Source organism: Mizuhopecten yessoensis, unplaced genomic scaffold (genome assembly GCF_002113885.1).
Source record: "Mizuhopecten yessoensis strain PY_sf001 unplaced genomic scaffold, ASM211388v2 scaffold10955, whole genome shotgun sequence".
NCBI lineage: Eukaryota > Metazoa > Mollusca > Bivalvia > Pectinida > Pectinidae > Mizuhopecten > Mizuhopecten yessoensis.
Window position 1 is genome coordinate 449,462 of NW_018408805.1, and position 19,106 is coordinate 468,567.

Here is a 19,106-nt window from a genome sequence, read left to right on the forward strand (position 1 = left end):
ATTCCGAACGGGATGTGGTTTTCTGCGCATGTGCTATTTTTTTAAAAACGAAAGTAGGAACGTTAGTTAGACACTTTCCTGGTGATAAACAGAATAGTGTCTCACATAGCCAACAATTGATCAGATATTTTGCTTGAATACTAAAACTTACAAGAGTGGCCTACATTTTGATTAAACGTTGTTATAATCGTTAACCTCGTGTTTTTACCCCGCCAAATATATACAATGTCAAAATATTAAGTTGGCAGAGCGGTTGATTTTTTTTATTGTTATCAACGATTAGTGTTGTCCTATAAATTCTTAGTTATCTATAATTCATTGTTAAGCAAACAAATAGTACTCAATTAAAAAGTAAACAAAACAAACATAAACACGTGTGATAAACAAACAGTAGAAAATAATCGAGATGTCCCGAAACCACTTTTGACACTCCGTTTTGCCCGAAACGACCCGGAAAAAAGGTCCCGAAACGACATGACACCTAAAGACCAACAGCCCTAGATCAAGTAGCAAAATGTCGCAAAAATCAACTGGGAGACAACCCATATATGATACCACACAGAAAACAAACCTACGTATCATGACAGTCAATTGTATCTGTATCTGTCGGTATCTGTAAGGTTCCGGATAAAATTCATAAATTGAATATCACATCCGTGGAGGAGGAGTGGAGTAAAAGTTAGTTTTTGAGGCTACTACGGAATTGGTCGACCGTAGTTGCACTGATGGAGGATTCTTTTATAGCTTTCCAATCGGTTATAGTGTACGTGGGAAGAAGGATTGTCTGTAGTTTTCAGTGTTGCTCGATATCTGTTTTAGTTTCTGAGTGTTGTTTCGTCGTGTGTTGGTACGGCTGGCTGTGATGTAGTCGTCAGCGGGTATGGCTACTAGCTCATTGATGATCTTAAACAACCGTACTAGTCTGTGTTCACGGCGTCTGTCTTTCAGTGATTCGAGTTCTAGTCTGTTTAGCATGGATGTTACACTGCTTTCTCTTTGGTAATCTGACAGAATGAATCTTGCTGCACGCCTTGTATTTTCTCTATGGTATATATGTTCTTGTCCGTGTAAGGGTCCCAGATGGTGGAACTATACTCCAATACAGATCGAATTAGGGACTTGAACGCACACAATTTCAGATCCGTCGGACATTTCTTCAGATTTCTCCGAAGGAATCCCAGTGTGGAGTTGGCACGGTTGGAAAGTTTGGTGATTTGTGATGACCATTTCATGGTGTTGCTGAAGAGGATGCCGAGGTATGTGTTGTCAGTTAGCTCTTCTAGTATGGTATCACCGAGAGTGTAGTGAAAGCTTAAGGCTGATGGAGATTTAAGCGATGGATCCTCATGATGTACCATTTGCTGGTGTTAAAGGACATGCCCCACGCTGATGCCCATCGTTCTAATGATTTTGAATATTCTTGAAAGTCTAAGTGATCCTGGACAGTTTTTATCGTCCTATAAAGGAGACAGTCATCTGCAAATAACCTGACGGTGGATTTCACTGCTGGTGGAAGGTCATTGATGTGGCAGAGGAAGAGGAGTGGTCCGAGTACTGTCCCTTGGGGGACTCCGGACTCAATTTGCACTGATGCTGAATGTTCACCATCCACTAGTACCCGTTGGTTTCTGCCCTGCAGGAATGATGAAATCCAAGGAATGATGTCGGGATGAACGCCGTAGTGGTCAAGTTTATGCAAAAGGTGTCGGTGCGGGACCGTGTCAAAGGCTTTACTGAAGTCTAAAATAGCCATGTCAATTTGTTTCTTTTGGTCGAATCGGGAAAGAAGGTCCTGGGTTGTGACAAGGAGTTGGGTTTCACAAGAATGTTTTGTTCGAAATCAATGTTGTACTTCCGTCAGAATGTTATTTTCTAAGTGCGTGAGGAGGTGTTTACAAATGACGTGTTCGAGAAGTTTTGAACAGACGCAGGTAAGTGGGACAGGCCGGTTATTGCTGGCAAGGTGGCGGTTACCCCTTTTGTAGATTGGCGTGATGTTAGCCTTTTTCCAGTCTGATGGTAGGCAACCAGTCTGGAGTGATTTGTCGAATATGACGGATAAGCCTGTTGCTAGTTCACTACAACACTCTTTCAAAACTCGGTTAGGTATTCCAGCTGGGCCACTGGCTTTGGTTGCTGACAGGTTGCCGAGAAGTTTTTCCACTCCCTTGACATCAATAGTTATGTTGCCCATGGTGGGTGTTCGCGAGCCTGGTAAGGGGGTAACTCCTCGTTCTTATCCTTTGTGAACACAGATTGAAACTGCTTGTTGAGCAAGTCAGCTTTACGTCTGCTGTCAGTTTGTAGCCTTGTGCCATCTTTAATTGGGCCAACACCGATGTTATCTTGTTTTATTTTAATTTTATATAGGTCCAAAATGGCTTACTGTTTTTTTTCGACAACGCTAGCCTCTAGTACGTGGTTGATGTGGTCCCACTCTGCTTTCCTTAAGGATTTTTGGGTCTCATGATTATGCTGCTTGTACTTGGCCCAGTCTTCGGGTTTCTTTGTTTTGCATGCTTTGCGGTATAGTCGGTGTTTTTTCCTAATAACTCTGCGTTGTAACATTTTTAGCCATGGGAGATTGTGTCTGCTAGATGTTAGACGAGATGGTTCGTTGACAATTTTGTTGACACCGTCCGTGAAAGTTTGCTAGAGATTGTTAACGTCCTCGTTGGGGTCTTGCATGATGCTATCACTGACCAATTTTGCTGCATCCTTAATTTCTTGCCAGTCGACATTCCGATATAGTTGGACTTTCCTGGGCTTGGGCTTAGTTTGGACAGGTTTGATGTCAGCATCTACCACTACAATGTCATGGTCGGAAATGTCTGGAATGGTCTGGGAGTATTTCACAAGTGTAGGATTATTTGTGAGGTACAAGTCCAAAACATTTCCCTTTCTTGTCGGTTTGTCCTGGGTGTTTGTCAATGAGTGGTTGTTCATGACGTCGAGAAATTCCTGATGAAATGCTACTTTGCTTGTGTCACTAATAACAGATGTTGTAGACCAGTTGATATTTGGGAGATTAAAGTCCCCGGCGATTACTATGTGCTTTTCTTTGTTGTTCTCGATTAGTGACAGTGTTTTGTCAAGTTCACTACTGACGTCTATAGGTGAGTTTGGTGGACGATGGAAGGCTACTGTGCATGTCTTCTTGGATCCTTTCAGGGCAATCTCTAGCCAAATAATTTCACAGTTCGTATCAGTAGTGGGTAGGATGTTTGCGGGGTAGTGGTCTCTGACAGATATGAAGACGCCACCCCCGTGCTGATTCCTGTCTTTCCGAAACGTTTGGTATCCAGTGGGGAATAATTCACTGTCTTCGATTGACGGGTCCAACCATGATTCTGTCCCAATTATGATATCAGGTTTGATATAATTGGCCGCCGCCTTCAGGTCTGAGGATTTGTTCTTCAAACTCTGACAGTTAACAATGAGAGTTTTCATGTTGTTCTGCTTTAGGGGCAAGATATGACCCAGTGAAGCAGCGCTGTAGAAGTATCAAAGATGAAACTCAAGAACTGACAGCAGCCATAGAATACCTCAAGCCTGATGAAATTTGTGGGACAGAATCCTGGCTAAAGGGAATAAAGCCAGGCACAAACCCAACTGATGACGCCATTAAATCCAGTGAAGTTTTCCAAACAGGATACCACGCATACAGAAATGATAGAGGAACAATAGGATGAGGTGTATATATACTTGTCGACAAAAACATCATCTTCGAGGAACAACCGGAATTCATAACAGACTGTGAGATAGAATGGGCTAAAAAACCCAACCAACAACAAGGACATATACATATCAAGTTTCTACACAGAAACATGAAGGACATACAGGAACTTGAAAAATCTTTGAAGGAAACATCAAAACTAAAATACAAAAAACATCTTACTGGCAGGGGACTTCAACTGTCCAGATATAAGCTGGAAAAATTCAACAGCAAAACACGGCAGAGAGACGAATATACAACAGCGACTTGTAGACATAACAACTAATGCGGGCCTAACACAAATACCCAACCAACCCACGAGAGAAGATAACATACTAGATCTCGTCTTCACAACAAACCCATCCCTCATAAAAACATTCATTAGTGTACCAGGAATATCAGACCACGACATCGTCATAACAGACATGGAAACACGGCATTATTACCAACCGACACCAGCTAGAAAGTGCTACATTTACTCAAGAGGTGACTGCACCAAATACAATAATGCCTTAGACAAGCTGGCAAGTACCTTCAAGGAAATGCACGAGAAAAGCATGAGCATTCAAGATCTGTGGAACACCTTCAAAGCCAAATTACAAGAACACATGGATGACTGAATCCCGTCAAGAGAAACAAAGACAAAATACTCAGTACAGAAAAAGGAAAATACAAAAGAAAAAGGCTAGACTTTACAAACAGGCAAAAAAAGAACAAAAAATTGGGCCAACTACCGGCATTTCCAAAAGGACTGCAAACGTCACCTTAGGCAAGCCGAGTGGAAGTATGTCAACAATAACATTCTAGAGGGCCTTTCCAAAAATAATACTAGACCAATCTGGCAGTACGTGAAGTCAAAGAAACAGGACTCATTTGGAATAGCGCTACTAAAATCAGGAAACAAGCTAATCAGCGACAGCAAACAAAAAGCTCAGATACTGATAAACCAATACAAATCAGTATTCACAAAAGAAGAACCTGGCCCACAACCAACAACTAGTAAAACTGCAAAACACGAGATTCCACCACTTAAAATTCATATGGAGGGAGAAACTGCTCAACAAAGTAAACCTCAATAAAACATCGGGACCGGACAACAAACCAAACAAAATACTGAAGGAGTGTGCAAACCATCTAGCACCAAGTCTCACAATCATCTTCAAACTATCTGTAGACACTGGCCAACTACCAAAAGATTGGAGTGACACAAATGTCACAAGCATCTACAAGAAAGGGAACAAACACCAAGCCGAAAACTATAGACCGGTCTCACTAACATCAGTGTCCAGTAAACTATTAGAGCACATCATAATTATTATTATTATGCAGACACATTATTAAACACCTAGAGAGAAATGAGATACTCACATCATCATACTCACTCATGAAATCGGAGGAAATGAAAGTGGACTCCGGAGTCCCCCAGGGCACAGTGCTCGGACCTCTGCCACATCAACGATCTACCGGACACTGAAGACCACACACTCCTACAAAAAGATCTAGAAAACTTGGAGAAATGGGCCAAAAGATGGGGATTGCGTTTTAATGCCAAGAAATGCTACATAATGAGCATGGGCAAGAATACATCTAAATTCTACACCCTCAACAACCACACCTTAGAGAAAGTACAAGACAACCCTTATCTTGGTTTACAAATATCATCAGACCTAAAATGGACCACACACATAGTAAAGTAGCCAAGAAATCACAATCAACTCTGGCCTTCCTACGCAGGAATCACAAACACTGCGCCGTGGAATGTAGGAAAACCGCATATACCTCAATGGTAAGATATGTAATGGAATACGGCGCCACTATATGGGATCCCAATCAAAAATCAGACATAGACAAACTAGAACGCATCCAGAGCCGAGCGATACTTTTCGTCAAACAAGACTCCAAGACCAGAGAGGCGGGATGCGTAAACAAGATGCCACAAGACCTTTAGCTGTAGACACTAGAATGTAGAAGAAAAAGTCTCTGTCTTGTGCTCTTATATAAGGTGGTTGAGGGGTTGGTCCCGGGTTTACCCCCTGAAGATGTTTTGGTTAAATCAACAAACAGAAGACAAATTAGAGCAAAGAAGTTCAGTGGCTGCGTCACGAACAATATCATAACAAAACAGGTCAAAAGCAAGCCCAAACAGACCAATACAAGAACTCATACTTTGTGAGAACTGGCATAGACTGGAACCAACTGGATGAGTATACAGTCAGCGCAAATTCAGTCGAGGCATTCAAATCTGCACTCGACAAAAGAAGCCATTAAGACCAGGCAGCACCTCCCCCGTCGTTCATCACACCAGAGTTGGGCTCTAACAACGTACAGATACAGATACATATATATTAGCAAACCTAGCTGAATTCTCGTTGTCATCTTTTTGCCCCGAAAAGACGACATTCAGTAGTTATTATTAAATCTCGTTCGGTGCAAACAGACGAGAAATCACACGCGAAAAGACGAAAAGAAGGCACGCTGATTATGGCGACTTCAATGTCTCGTCTTTTCGGGGTAGAAATCTCGTCTTTTCATTGTTTCGTCTTTTTGGGGCTAAGGGACGATAATTAACAAACCTTAATTCTCGTTGTGTCGTCTTTTCGGGGCGAAAGGATGACACTTAATAAACCTTAATTCTAGTTGTTTCGTCTTCCAGTAACCAGCCATGAAATCTGGCGTATTTAGCCCAATTAGATGTATCTGGCTATTTAAAGATGCTCCTTGGGCACTTTTTCGAATTTCAGTCTAAAATCATGATTTTTTTTGTTTTCGTTTTGAACGTGTCAGGGCACATTGTCACAGGTCTTATGCCGCTTTTTCACACCTTTACCGTTACAGGATATCTTCTAATGTATTCACATACAAAAGGGCACCAACGATACCCCAGGCGAAAGATGGCCACTGGGCACTTTTTCGAATTTCAGTCTAAAATCATTATTATTTCTGGGTTTTTTGCACATAATTTGTGACCACAACGATGTCACACGCTGTCTTAAAAGGACACATTCTTTAATCATGCTAACAAGATTTGTGTAACACACTTCTTAGTCTATTGGTCTTTTTCTTGCCTGTTATTTTAAGAAAGACTAAAATATATTTGTATTACCACAAAAATTCCTACGCACCCTTAACCTTAAAAGCATTGATAATCTTCATTTCTGCTGCAGCGGGAAACATGAGCAATTTTTCAGCATCGTAAACCGAACCAAAATAAATTGAATGTCAGCTTTCATTCATCCTATTGATCAGAGTTACGGTACCATTTCTGCACTACCTTCGTTCAACGCCGATTGGCTGCCTATATTTTTCTGTCGTCATTTCGTACTCTTGGAATCCCCATCTACACAGTCATCTATCAAAACTTGCTCAAGTGCATGCCTGATACTTTGCAGAACTGAATTTTCAGTGACAGTTACCACTGCAGAATATATTTTGCAGCTGCTGTGCTTTTTCGAATATGAATGATTAATAATAAATGATTTAAGTAGCCTAGTTATTTGCGCACCCTATCACAGTATACAAGGGTTATATTATGAACCATGTGTTTTTTCACCTTAGAACCACGGCCCCTATCACAGTATACAAGGGTTATATTAGGAACCATGTGTTTTTTCACCTTAGAATCACGGCTCCTATCACAGTATACAAGGGTTATATTAGGAACCATGTGTTTTTTCACCTTAGAATCACGGCCCCTATCACAGTATACAAGGGGTATATTATGAACCATGTGTTTTTTCACCTTAGAACCACGGCCCCTATCACAGTATACAAGGGATATATTAGGAACCATGTGTTTTTTCACCTTAGAACCACCGCCCCTATCACAGTATACAAGGGGTATATCACAGTATACAAGGGTTATATTATGAACCATGTGTTTTTTCACCTTAGAACCACGGCCCCTATCACAGTATACAAGGGTTATATTAGGAACCATGTGTTTTTTCACCTTAGAATCACGGCTCCTATCACAGTATACAAGGGTTATATAAGGAAGCACGGTTTTAAACTATTGTCTCTTTTTTTAATATTTAGCCATCACAATTACTTTGAATGTATATATATATATATTATGCAAATGGTGATTACTTAATGTACATGTATAATGCAGATTTGTATGCCTTTTTCATCCACTTAATTTAAAACTGTTAATGTAGGAATACTATAATCCATGTGTTGAAAAGCATATAAAAAAATGCAAAATGTATAGGGCACAATATAAATGTTGTAAATCATTATTATTATTAAATTGATAAAAAGGTCCAGAAACCACTTTTTGATAAATTCTGTCCATATGTGATGCAACTCTGTGTGTTCGGGGAAAGACTAGGCCACCTGTTTCCCACTGATGTCGTAAAGGGCGACAATGTGGTGTTCCCTGCAGAATCTGTTGTTTTATGCTGCGTCTTCCGCTAAGGGGAAAGTGACAAAACCAAAAGATATGTTGGACCCCTATTTGCAACATGTTGCCTCTTAAAATTTCCTTTCTACTTCGTTACAATCTAGTTGTTTCTCAGTGCCTTAGCTGGCAAGACCTCACTTTTGGCCATAGTCTTGAACGTGAAAAACAAGATGTTCGTCCAACTTGAGTAGGCAATACCAAAGTCCTTAAACATCGTATTTGTTATTTTGCATTGGGAGATATCGCTTGAAAGAGAAAGTAGAAAAGAATGAAGACTGGAAAGTGTTGCAATTTAGGCAGCTCCATGCACTCGTAGTAAAAGACAAGGAAGACATCCTCGATTATGTAGGGGTCCCTTTTTGTTGCCTTTTACGGTACACATGCAGTGGGATACAGCTACATATCTGGACTGCAAGTTTGCAATTAAACAGTGAGTTTACAATTTAGTCGCTTCTTAGGCCTAAGTATTTTTCATATGGTATCCTCAACTTGCAGGGGTGGTTCATTATAACCGTACTTTGATTTGTTTTACGGGTTTAAGCGTCCTATAAACAACTATAGTAATTTAAGGATATTCCTCCATGTGTGTATGCTTGTATGCATGATAGAGGCGTTATGTTGGTGTACTTGGACCCTTGCAAAAGTTCAGCACAGCACAACACCAGGTTATCTGATTGACAACAGGATAACCAGTCCTTACTGCTACCCATTTAAGCTGAACGTCAAGCACGGGGCAGCCCATAACCTTCCTTGCTAGGGCAAATGTCCAAAACCAAAGCGAAAAGTGAGGTTTTGCCAAGAAAAGTGTTTGGAAACAAAAAAGGTTATTAGGAAGTAGAGAGAAAATATAAGAATCCAAACTGTTAGAATGGGTCACCAAATTTACCTTTTCTTTATGTTTCTATGTATCGCAAATCCCAAATTCTGAAGGGGTTCCCACATTAGATTATTTTTTTCATCCGTGATCTGCAGGGGTATACATTGTATAACTGTAGCTGGTTAAAGGACGTTTAATCCACTTAACCAAAACCAAACAATTAACTTTTTGACTAAAGATAACGAACGAAACAATTCGTCTAAAATATTTTATACAAATTAAAAGATAGGAAATATGGAATATTAAAATTGTAAATAAACAAATCCAGTTAAAAATGGCGTATTTGTTGTGAGATCTATTTGAGGCACAGCTTTGGGACGTCGAACACATTCGGATTGGTAATACCTACAGTAACACCATTGTATCTGTAACAGAAATGATATAAAGATGAGATATACGTCTTGCCACATCATGGTATCTTTCATGTGATCATTAGTTTATAAATATTATAATAACTATGTGCTAGTCTTTCTTGATTTTACAATCGATGTCTCATAGGGTTTAAACAACTAATTGATAAAACCTTAATTGATTTGCTGCCACAAATGCGACACTTGGGATCTATACCTGTTTTCTCACTTCACTCATCCTTTTCGGCAGTGACCCCGGCCGTCGTCACATGACCTAAGCTGTTACGAGGACGTTAAACCCTAGTTAGTTTTACGTGGTGTCACATGGTGGCAACAGCCGGGTTCATGAAGATATAAACGAGTTCGGGGAATGACGAGTCAAGCCGAAGTGAAGAGTAAATAAGAGAAGATCGAGTTTGGGGTATAAGGAGACAAGCCGAAGTGAAGGGTAAATAAAAGAAGATCGAGTTTGGGGTATAAGGAAACAAGCCGAAGTGAAGAGGAAATAAGAGAAGATCGGGTTTGGGGTATGATGAGACAAGCCGAAGTGAAGAGTAAATAAAAGAAGATCGAGTTTGGGGTATAAGGAAACAAGCCGAAGTGAAGAGTAAATAAGAGAAGTCGAGTTTGGGGTATAAGGAGACAAGCCGAAGGGAAGAGTAAATAAGAGAAGATCGAGTTTGAGGTATAAGGAGCCAAGCCGAAGTGAAGAGTAAATAAGAGAAGACCGAGTTTGGGGTATAAGGAGACAAGCCGAAGGGAAGAGTAAATAAGAGAAGATCGAGTTTGAGGTATAAGGGGATAAGCCGAAGTGAAGAGTAAATAAGAGAAGGTCGAGTTTGAGGTATAAGGAGACAAGCCGAAGGGAAGAGTAAATAAGAGAAGATCGAGTTTGAGGTATGACGAGACAAGCCGAAGCGAAGAGTAAATAAGAGAAGTCGAGTTTGGGGTATAAGGGGACAAGCCGAAGGGAAGAGTTAATAAGAGAAGATCGAGTTTGGGGTATGATGAGACAAGCCGAAGTGAAGAGTAAATAAAAGAAGATCGAGTTTGGGGTATGACGAGACAAGCTGAAGTGAAGAGTAAATAAGAGAAGATCGAGTTTGAGGTATAAGGAGCCAAGCCGAAGTGAAGAGTAAATAAGAGAGGATCGAGTTTGAGGTAAAAGGAGAAAAGCCGAAGTGAAGAGTAAATAAGAGAAGGTCGAGTTTGAGGTATAAGGAGACAAGCCGAAGTGAAGAGTAAATAAGAGAAGATCGGGTTTGGGGTATGATGAGACAAGCCGAAGTGAAGAGTAAATAAGAGAGGATCGAGTTTGAGGTATAAGGAGACAAGCCGAAGTGAAGAGTAAATAAGAGAAGATCGAGTTTGGGGTATGACGAGACAAGCAGGTAACTTACATGGTGTGTTGGATCCCCTGGTCAGTAGTAAAGTGGTAATCCCAAATAGGGAAACAGCTCGGATAGGACACGAGACTGGTCAGGTGACCTGCTAAGGAAAATACTGTTTAAGTATTTGCAATTTGAAAAAAGATTTAAGATAAGTATCGAGAATATAAAAAAACATTATTTAATTGAAAATAAACGATCTCTTGAAATGTCAGTAATGAATATTATTAAGCATTTACCACCTATGGTTGCAAGTTTATCATAACAAATGGCTGTCCCAAATAGCAAAAAGATTTATATTTTCTATAATTATACAGTGAATTCAGTACATTTCGCGTAATGAAGTCAAGCAAATACAATAAAAAAATATGACAATATGTCATACTTGGTGTCTCTCAAACCTCATCGAAAACGAAAAATTTCGCTATCAGAAATAAAAACAAACATTAGTTTGTGACATAATGCATCAGAGAAAATGTTTCACTGGCGTCACATTCGCCGAGCAATACTTGTGATATCGTTAGGATATTTATATAGTCCTGGCGTCACATTCACCGAGCAGTACTTGTGATATCGTTAGGATATTTATATAGTACTGGCGTCACATTCACCGAGCAATACTTGTGGTATCGTTAGGATATTTATATAGTACTGGCGTCAGATTCACCGAGCAATACTTGTGATATCGTTAGGACATTTATATAGTCCTGGCGTCACATTCACCGAGCAGTACTTGTGATATCGTTAGGATATTTATATAGTACTGGCGTCACATTCACCGAGGAAGACTTGTGATATCGGTAGGATATTTATATAGTCCTGGCGTCACATTCACCGAGCAGTACTTGTGATATCGTTAGGATATTTATATAGTACTGGCGTCAGATTCACCGAGCAATACTTGTGATATCGTTAGGACATTTATATAGTCCTGGCGTCACATTCACCGAGCAGTACTTGTGATATCGTTAGGATATTTATATAGTCCTGGCGTCACATTCACCGAGCAATACTTGTGGTATCGTTAGGATATTTATATAGTACTGGCGTCACATTCACCGAGCAATACTTGTGGTATCGTTAGGATATTTATATAGTACTGGCGTCACATTCACCGAGGAAGACTTGTGATATCGGTAGGATATTTATATAGTCCTGGCGTCACATTCACCGAGCAGTACTTGTGATATCGTTAGGATATTTATATAGTCCTGGCGTCACATTCACCGAGCAGTACTTGTGATATCGTTAGGATATTTATATAGTCCTGGCGTCACATTCACCGAGCAATACTTGTGATATCTTTAGGATATTTATATAGTACTGGCCTCACATTCCCCGAGCCATACTTGTGATATCGTTAGGATATTTATATAGCAGCGGGAGGATGCATATGTGGTTTCATTTCCTGCACTATCCCATCATTATAAATGCTTTTAATAACAAAATGTGTATGAAGTCAAGCAAATACAATAAAAAAATATGACAATATGTCATACTTGGTGTCTCTCAAACCTCATCGAAAACGAAAAATTTCGCTATCAGAAATAAAAACAAACATTAGTTTGTGACATGATGCATCAGAGAAAATGTTTCACTGGCGTCACATTCGCTGAGCAATACTTGTGATATCGTTAGGATATTTATCTAGTACTGGCGTCACATTCACCGAGCAATACTTGTGGTATCGTTAGGATATTTATATAGTACTGGCGTCACATTCACCGAGGAAGACTTGTGATATCGGTAGGATATTTATATAGTCCTGGCGTCACATTCACCGACCAATACTTGTGATATCGTTAGGATATTTATATAGTCCTTGCGTCACATTCACCGAGCAATACTTGTGATATCGTTAGGATATTTATATAGCAGTGGGAGGATGCATATGTGGTTTCATTTCCTGCACTATCCCATCATTATAAATGCTTTTAATAACAAAATGTGTTCCATTATTTATAGTCGAAAATATTAAAAAAAAAAAAAATGCATACCAAGTACAACTCACCGTCTTGAAGTTCTGTGTAGAAATTATAGACAGTTATATACTCTCCTGGTATACCCTGACCCCCAATCACGTAACCCTCCTCGTACGTGGTATTTAAGGGCGGCACTCCCCGGGGCCGGAATACCCCTGACAGGTTAGTGATGGTACACTGCTGCAGAAACCGGTTCACCTCGTACATCTTCTTCTGTAAGACGACGTCCGTTTGATAGGAGTAAAAGCCAATGGTATTATTTTATTTTATTGTTTACATTTTGATAACACTCTCCTTGATTTTCAGAGGTTTATCTTTAAGTGGTTTCAACTATAAGTATATTGTATTTTTATTAAGACATCGAAATATCACATATAAAGAGCAATACTGCTAAGTCTTAAGAGATTTAGAGTAACATACATTCCTCCTTTCAATTAATTTCCGATTTGTTAAAAAACCGTGTACCTCTTTCCAGAGAATGAGTGTGTCGATATGATCATGTTCTGCTGCCACATCAACTTCCGCCGACCGGTACTCCCTCTGGTTAACCGCATCGTAACTAAGATTACGCCACTCTGTATATCTCAGCATGACGTTTTGCTAAAATAATGAATTATATAAACATATTGTCTTATTTCTATGCCAAAATCGAATTATTGAAATTGCGGTTCGAAATTTGTAAAGTATTCAAAAAACAATTGTGTTTCAAAATATCGGATTAAAACGTGTTTGTACTATGACTGGTTCAGTCAAAATATATCACAAACACAAATCTTGGTTTTCTATTGCTGTGTAAACTACAGTAGTCTGAAAATGGAGAATTTCACAAAGAAAATCAAAACGCATGTAAATGATTAAAAACTTCCACTTGAAAAAAAGGTATAAAACCTTTGTTTCGGAAGACAATATAAAGCAAACAGATATTAACCCATGCTTTATTTCGGGAGAACCTATAGATTACTTAACTTATTTGCACAGTATTCTGTTCTAACTTGCACTATAGAATACAATACTAATATATTCCATTGTTTTATTTTGAAGGTACTGTGGAACACTATCAGGATCTAGCCGTGGTCTATTGAGGTAGGAACTCCTGAACTATAAACCGACACTTTTACCTCTTTTATTTTAGGTAATATTAAGTACGTTGATGATATATACCACTATACTGTTTTGTAAGGTACTTTTTGATACCCTGATGATATATACCACTATACTGTTTTGTAAGGTACAATTTGATACTTTGAAGATATATACCACTATACTGTTTTGTAAGGTACTATTTGATACGTTGATGGTATATACCACTGTACTGTTTTGTAAGGTACTATTTGATACTTTGTTGATATATACCACTATACTGTTTTGTAATGTACTATTTGATACTTTGATGATATATACAACTATACCCACTATACTGTTTTGTAAGGTACAATTTGATTCTTTGAAGATATATACCACTATTCTGTTTTGTAAGGTACTATTTGATACGTTGATGATATATACCACTATACTGCTTTGTAAGGTACTATTTGATACGTTGATGATATATACCTCTGTACTGTTTTGTAAGGTACTTTTTGATACTTTGATGATATATACCACTATACCGTTTTGTAAGGTACTATTTGATACTTTGATGATATATACCACTATACCGTTTTGTAAGGTACTATTTGATACTTTGTTGATATATACCACTATACTGTTTTGTAAGGTACTTTTTGATACTTTGATGATATATACCACTATACCGTTTTGTAAGGTACTATTTGATACTTTGATGGTATATACCACTATACTGTTTTGTAAGGTACAATTTGATTCTTTGAAGATATATACCACTATTCTGTTTTGTAAGGTACTATTTGATACGTTGATGATATATAACACTATACTGTTTTGTAAGGTACTATTGGATACTTTGATGATATATACCACTATACCGTTTTGTAAGGTACTATTTGATACTTTGATGATATATACAACTATACCCACTATACTGTTTTGTAAGGTACAATTTGATACTTTGAAGGTATATACCACTATACTGTTTTGTAAGGTAATATTTGATACGTTGATGATATATACCACTATACTGCTTTGTAAGGTACTATTTGATACGTTGATGGTATATACCACTGTACTGTTTTGTAAGGTCCGATTTGATACGTTGATGATATATACCACTATACTGCTTTGTAAGGTACTATTTGATACGTTGATGCTCTATACCACTATACTGTTTTGTAAGGTACTTTTTGATACTTTGATGATATATACCACTGTACTGTTTTGTAAGGTACTATTCGATACTTTGATGATCTATACCACTATACTGTTTTGTAAGCCACTATTTGTTACTTTGATGATCTATACCACTATACTGTTTTGTAAGGTACTATTGGATACTTTGATGATATATACCACTATACCGTTTTGTAAGGTACTATTTGATACTTTGATGGTATATACCACTATACTGTTTTGTAAGGAACTATTTGATACTTTGATGATATATACCACTTTACTGTTTTGTAAGGTACTATTTGATACGTTGATGATATATACCTCTGTACTGTTTTGTAAGGTACTTTTTGATACCCTGATGATATATACCACTGTACTGTTTTGTAAGGTACTTTTTGATACTTTGATGATATATACCACTATACCGTTTTGTAAGGTACTATTTGATACTTTGATGGTATATACCACTATACTGTTTTGTAAGGTACAATTTGATTCTTTGAAGATATATACCACTATTCTGTTTTGTAAGGTACTATTTGATACGTTGATGGTATATACCACTGTACTGTTTTGTAAGGTCCGATTTGATACGTTGATGATATATACCACTGTACTGTTTTGTAAGGCACTATTTGATTCTTTGATGATATATACCACTATCCTGTTTTGTAAGGTACTATTTGATACTTTGATGGTATATACCACTATACTGTTTTGTAAGGTACTTTTTGATACTTTGATGATATATACCACTATACCGTTTTGTAAGGTACTATTTGATACTTTGATGATATATACAACTATACCCACTATACTGTTTTGTAAGGTACAATTTGATTCTTTGAAGATATATACCACTATTCTGTTTTGTAAGGTACAATTTGATACTTTGAAGATATATACCTCTATACTGTTTTGTAAGGTACTATTTGATACTTTGATGATATATACAACTATACTGTTTTGAATTTATTATGAAATGCCAAACATATTGGGAGACCTTTATGTATAAATTTAGTTCGCACAGGTATACTTTTACTCGTATTGAATGTTGTTGTCTAGATTATTTATATCATATTAATGAATAAAGTGTATGCAAAGATTACAGCTTTAACAGTGCTGAACCAATAGGAATTGTCTGGTTATCTTGAACAAAGTGTAATTTACATTTGATATAAAGCTTTTCCTCTCGACACTTACCATGTACACCTGTGCCTCCCACTGTGGCGGGGAGTCTGTAGAGAGAAAACAAACCAGACAGTAGTTTACTGCCAGTCGCCCTTCACTATAACATGTCGAGTATGATAATATATGTCATAACATAGTAAAATTGTCCAGAGCTCTCAGTTTATTAAAGCTAATCTCCTAAACACATAATAGCGGCTTAGAACGTATCCTATATATCCGAAATGGTTAATCAATTTCGAACGATCATTCGTTTTGCAAACAAATGTGTCAATTGTTTTAAATTGATGCTTCTGCAGAATAATTTTTCAGAATCGTCCGTAAACCCATCAGCAGAAGTTCGAAGTAAGGAAGCGGCTTTTTAAAACTAGTCGATCTGTAATCTTAACAAAGAGAACATTAAAACAGCACCATAAGCATGGCTATTTCGTCCCTTTAGGACTGTTTTCATTAGTTTTACTGACTGTGTCGGCTTATACGGATCACCCCGTCGGTGTCGGCATCGTCCGTCCACAAAAATGGTTTCAGTGACAAAGGAAAGTTTTGAACTTCATGTCCCTCTGAAGGTCCGGGGGCAATCATTCACTGATATGGGACCCCCTGCAAAACCAATACTTTTATTCTGTGTTTTCTGCTCATGTGACAGTAACGAGAACAAATCTGCTGCCGCCATTGCCACACTTTGGATCTGAGTGTTTTACTATCTCTTTTACCAACTGAAGGTTTCTAGATGATCTTTTGAAGGAATCATAAGATAACGATAAAACGTGCATAATTAAACTTTCTTTCAAAGTCCCTCGCTCTTGCTTGATACGCTATCAAATTCATCATTATTAAAAGATGCTGATGCGATCGGATGAATATTAAAACCAGTAAAGTTATTGCATCTCATTCTTTCATCATGGGTTAATTGCCATCAATCATTGTTCTTGCTGTGGCAGGCAACACGTCCACAGCCATGGAATTCCTGTTATACCTTATATGATGATCTCCCGTTATCAGGCCGTAACACAAATGTGCCCTACTTCCACAGAAATATAGTACTAGATGGTATGTACTTTTGTAATATAAATGTTCCTTCTTTTACAGAACGATAGAACAACATGAAATGTACTTTGAAATGTCAATTGATTTTCTCTTAAAACCTTTGATCATTTCAATGACTCAGGTAATTAAAATGATTTGAGTGTTATCATTTTTGGAGTGTTTTTATGTGTGTACTTCTTAAATGTGTAATTAAACTTAATTATACCCACGGAAAAAATAGGAGGGGGGGGGGGGGGGGGGGGGGGATGTCAAACGGGGTGTCCGTCCGTCCGTCCCTAGTGCTTGTCCGGAAGATAACTTTTACAAATTTCAAACAATGAGTGTGGGTTGCAGTAGTAGATGTGAAAAAGAAACCTATTGAGTTTGGTTCGCCTGAGGTCAAGGTCACTGTTGCTAAAAAATATAATAATAAAACTTGGTTAGTTTGTTCAGATAACTTGAGAACGAATAATTATACAAAAATATTAAGTGGGGTGTAAGTTGTCTTAGTGGATGAAATCACGTTCTTGATGATCGATTTGGTGCGCCAGAGGTCAAGGTCATTGTTGCTAAAAAAAATCAGCTTGGTTGGGCTTGCCGGATGATAACTTGAAAACGAATGATTTTACAATGTTCTAATTTCGCGTGTAGCTTGCAGAAGTAGATGTAAAGACATTATTGATTACTTGAGAACGAATGATCATACAAAATTCTAACTTGATGTGCATGTTGCCTAAGTTGGTGTAAAGAACCATAGAGTACGCCAAAAATACATTACACTGCATTATACAGCTTGTATTGTACAGGTTATCTATACAAACAATAATATTAGAATGATTCCATAAAAACATGACATATTTATATGTATCATTCTTATATTGAAAAAACCCAACGCGAACGACATAACAAATTATTCCAAATATATCATGTTAGCGTCAATCCAACTACCTTGTTTAACTGTAGAGATAAGGTGATGTAGATAATTACCATTGCAAATATCAAAAAAGGCTTGAAAAATAAAATCAATCATGACAACATTTTTTTTTAATAAGGTCATGTGACAACAGTATCCATGGATTATGATGAGTCCACATAAGGACCATTTTAAAGTGTCAACATACTGACTGGACTTTTAAAACCTGGACACTGTAGAATTACCCTAAAAACACAACAGAAAGCATAAACTCTTGAAAAGGAAACATAAGGGTATGGAGCTGTCCCCAGTAATAGAGGTACAGCTACGAAAGGTGTCCACGTCAATGTATTCAACCTAATGTTTTGATAATAAGTGAATATGTATGAAATCTGAACAATTCCCACATATCAAGTGTCATTAAAGTCGTTTTTGAGAAGATCTACTCAATGCAGTAGTACTTACGACACGGAAGTGGGTCTCCGGCTCTTCCATAAATATGTAAAATACTCACACAGTTAACCAGTGACACGAGCAATGTCTTCATCTTTAGTTAATGAAACGCTAAAGGAAATGCGTAACCGGGCTGTACTACGCATGCGATGACGAGGGAAAATAAGGGGGGTGTTAAGTGAAATATTTCTCCATGTTCAGGGTTGTTTTGTTTAAAATTTATGAATGAATTTATAAATGTCTATATTAAAAACGAAAAATTTGACAATACAATATTCAACATTTTGCTTGGTATCTTCACAATTCTGGAACCCATCGAGCCTCAAAACCTTGACCTCGGGTATCAATTGACAGACAAAGCTCCGGGTTATAAACATGTCTAACAGAAACGGCTCACGCCCCTTGCTCCAGATACTACTCTGCTGAGAGGCATGGTGGGCTCTGACACAGTCCGTATTGTAAATAACAAAACTGCAGCCAATATTTTGATGTTTAATCGAACACTCAAACACGATTTGCCTGATTGGATGATTTTAAAAGTTGTGGACAAATGTATTAGAAA

At 37.9% G+C, this 19,106-nt stretch overlaps 1 protein-coding gene across 2 annotated transcripts; it reads right to left on the bottom strand.

Moving 5' to 3' along the window:
* Positions 1-9,201: 9,201 nt before the first annotated feature.
* LOC110464071 (mammalian ependymin-related protein 1-like) lies at positions 9,202-18,676 on the bottom strand. Of its 2 annotated transcripts, none has more exons than XM_021519099.1 (6): positions 18,557-18,676; positions 16,168-16,202; positions 13,180-13,314; positions 12,744-12,927; positions 10,745-10,832; positions 9,202-9,359 (listed from the first exon to the last, which is right to left on the bottom strand). In XM_021519099.1, the coding sequence occupies exons 1-6, from the start codon at positions 18,636-18,638 to the stop codon at positions 9,290-9,292; spliced, it is 594 nt and encodes a 197-aa protein (XP_021374774.1). In that variant the 5' UTR covers positions 18,639-18,676; the 3' UTR covers positions 9,202-9,289. The 2 variants fall into 2 exon arrangements, with proteins under 2 accessions (XP_021374774.1, XP_021374775.1); XM_021519100.1 differs by having other exon boundaries at positions 18,606-18,664.
* Positions 18,677-19,106: the final 430 nt, after the last annotated feature.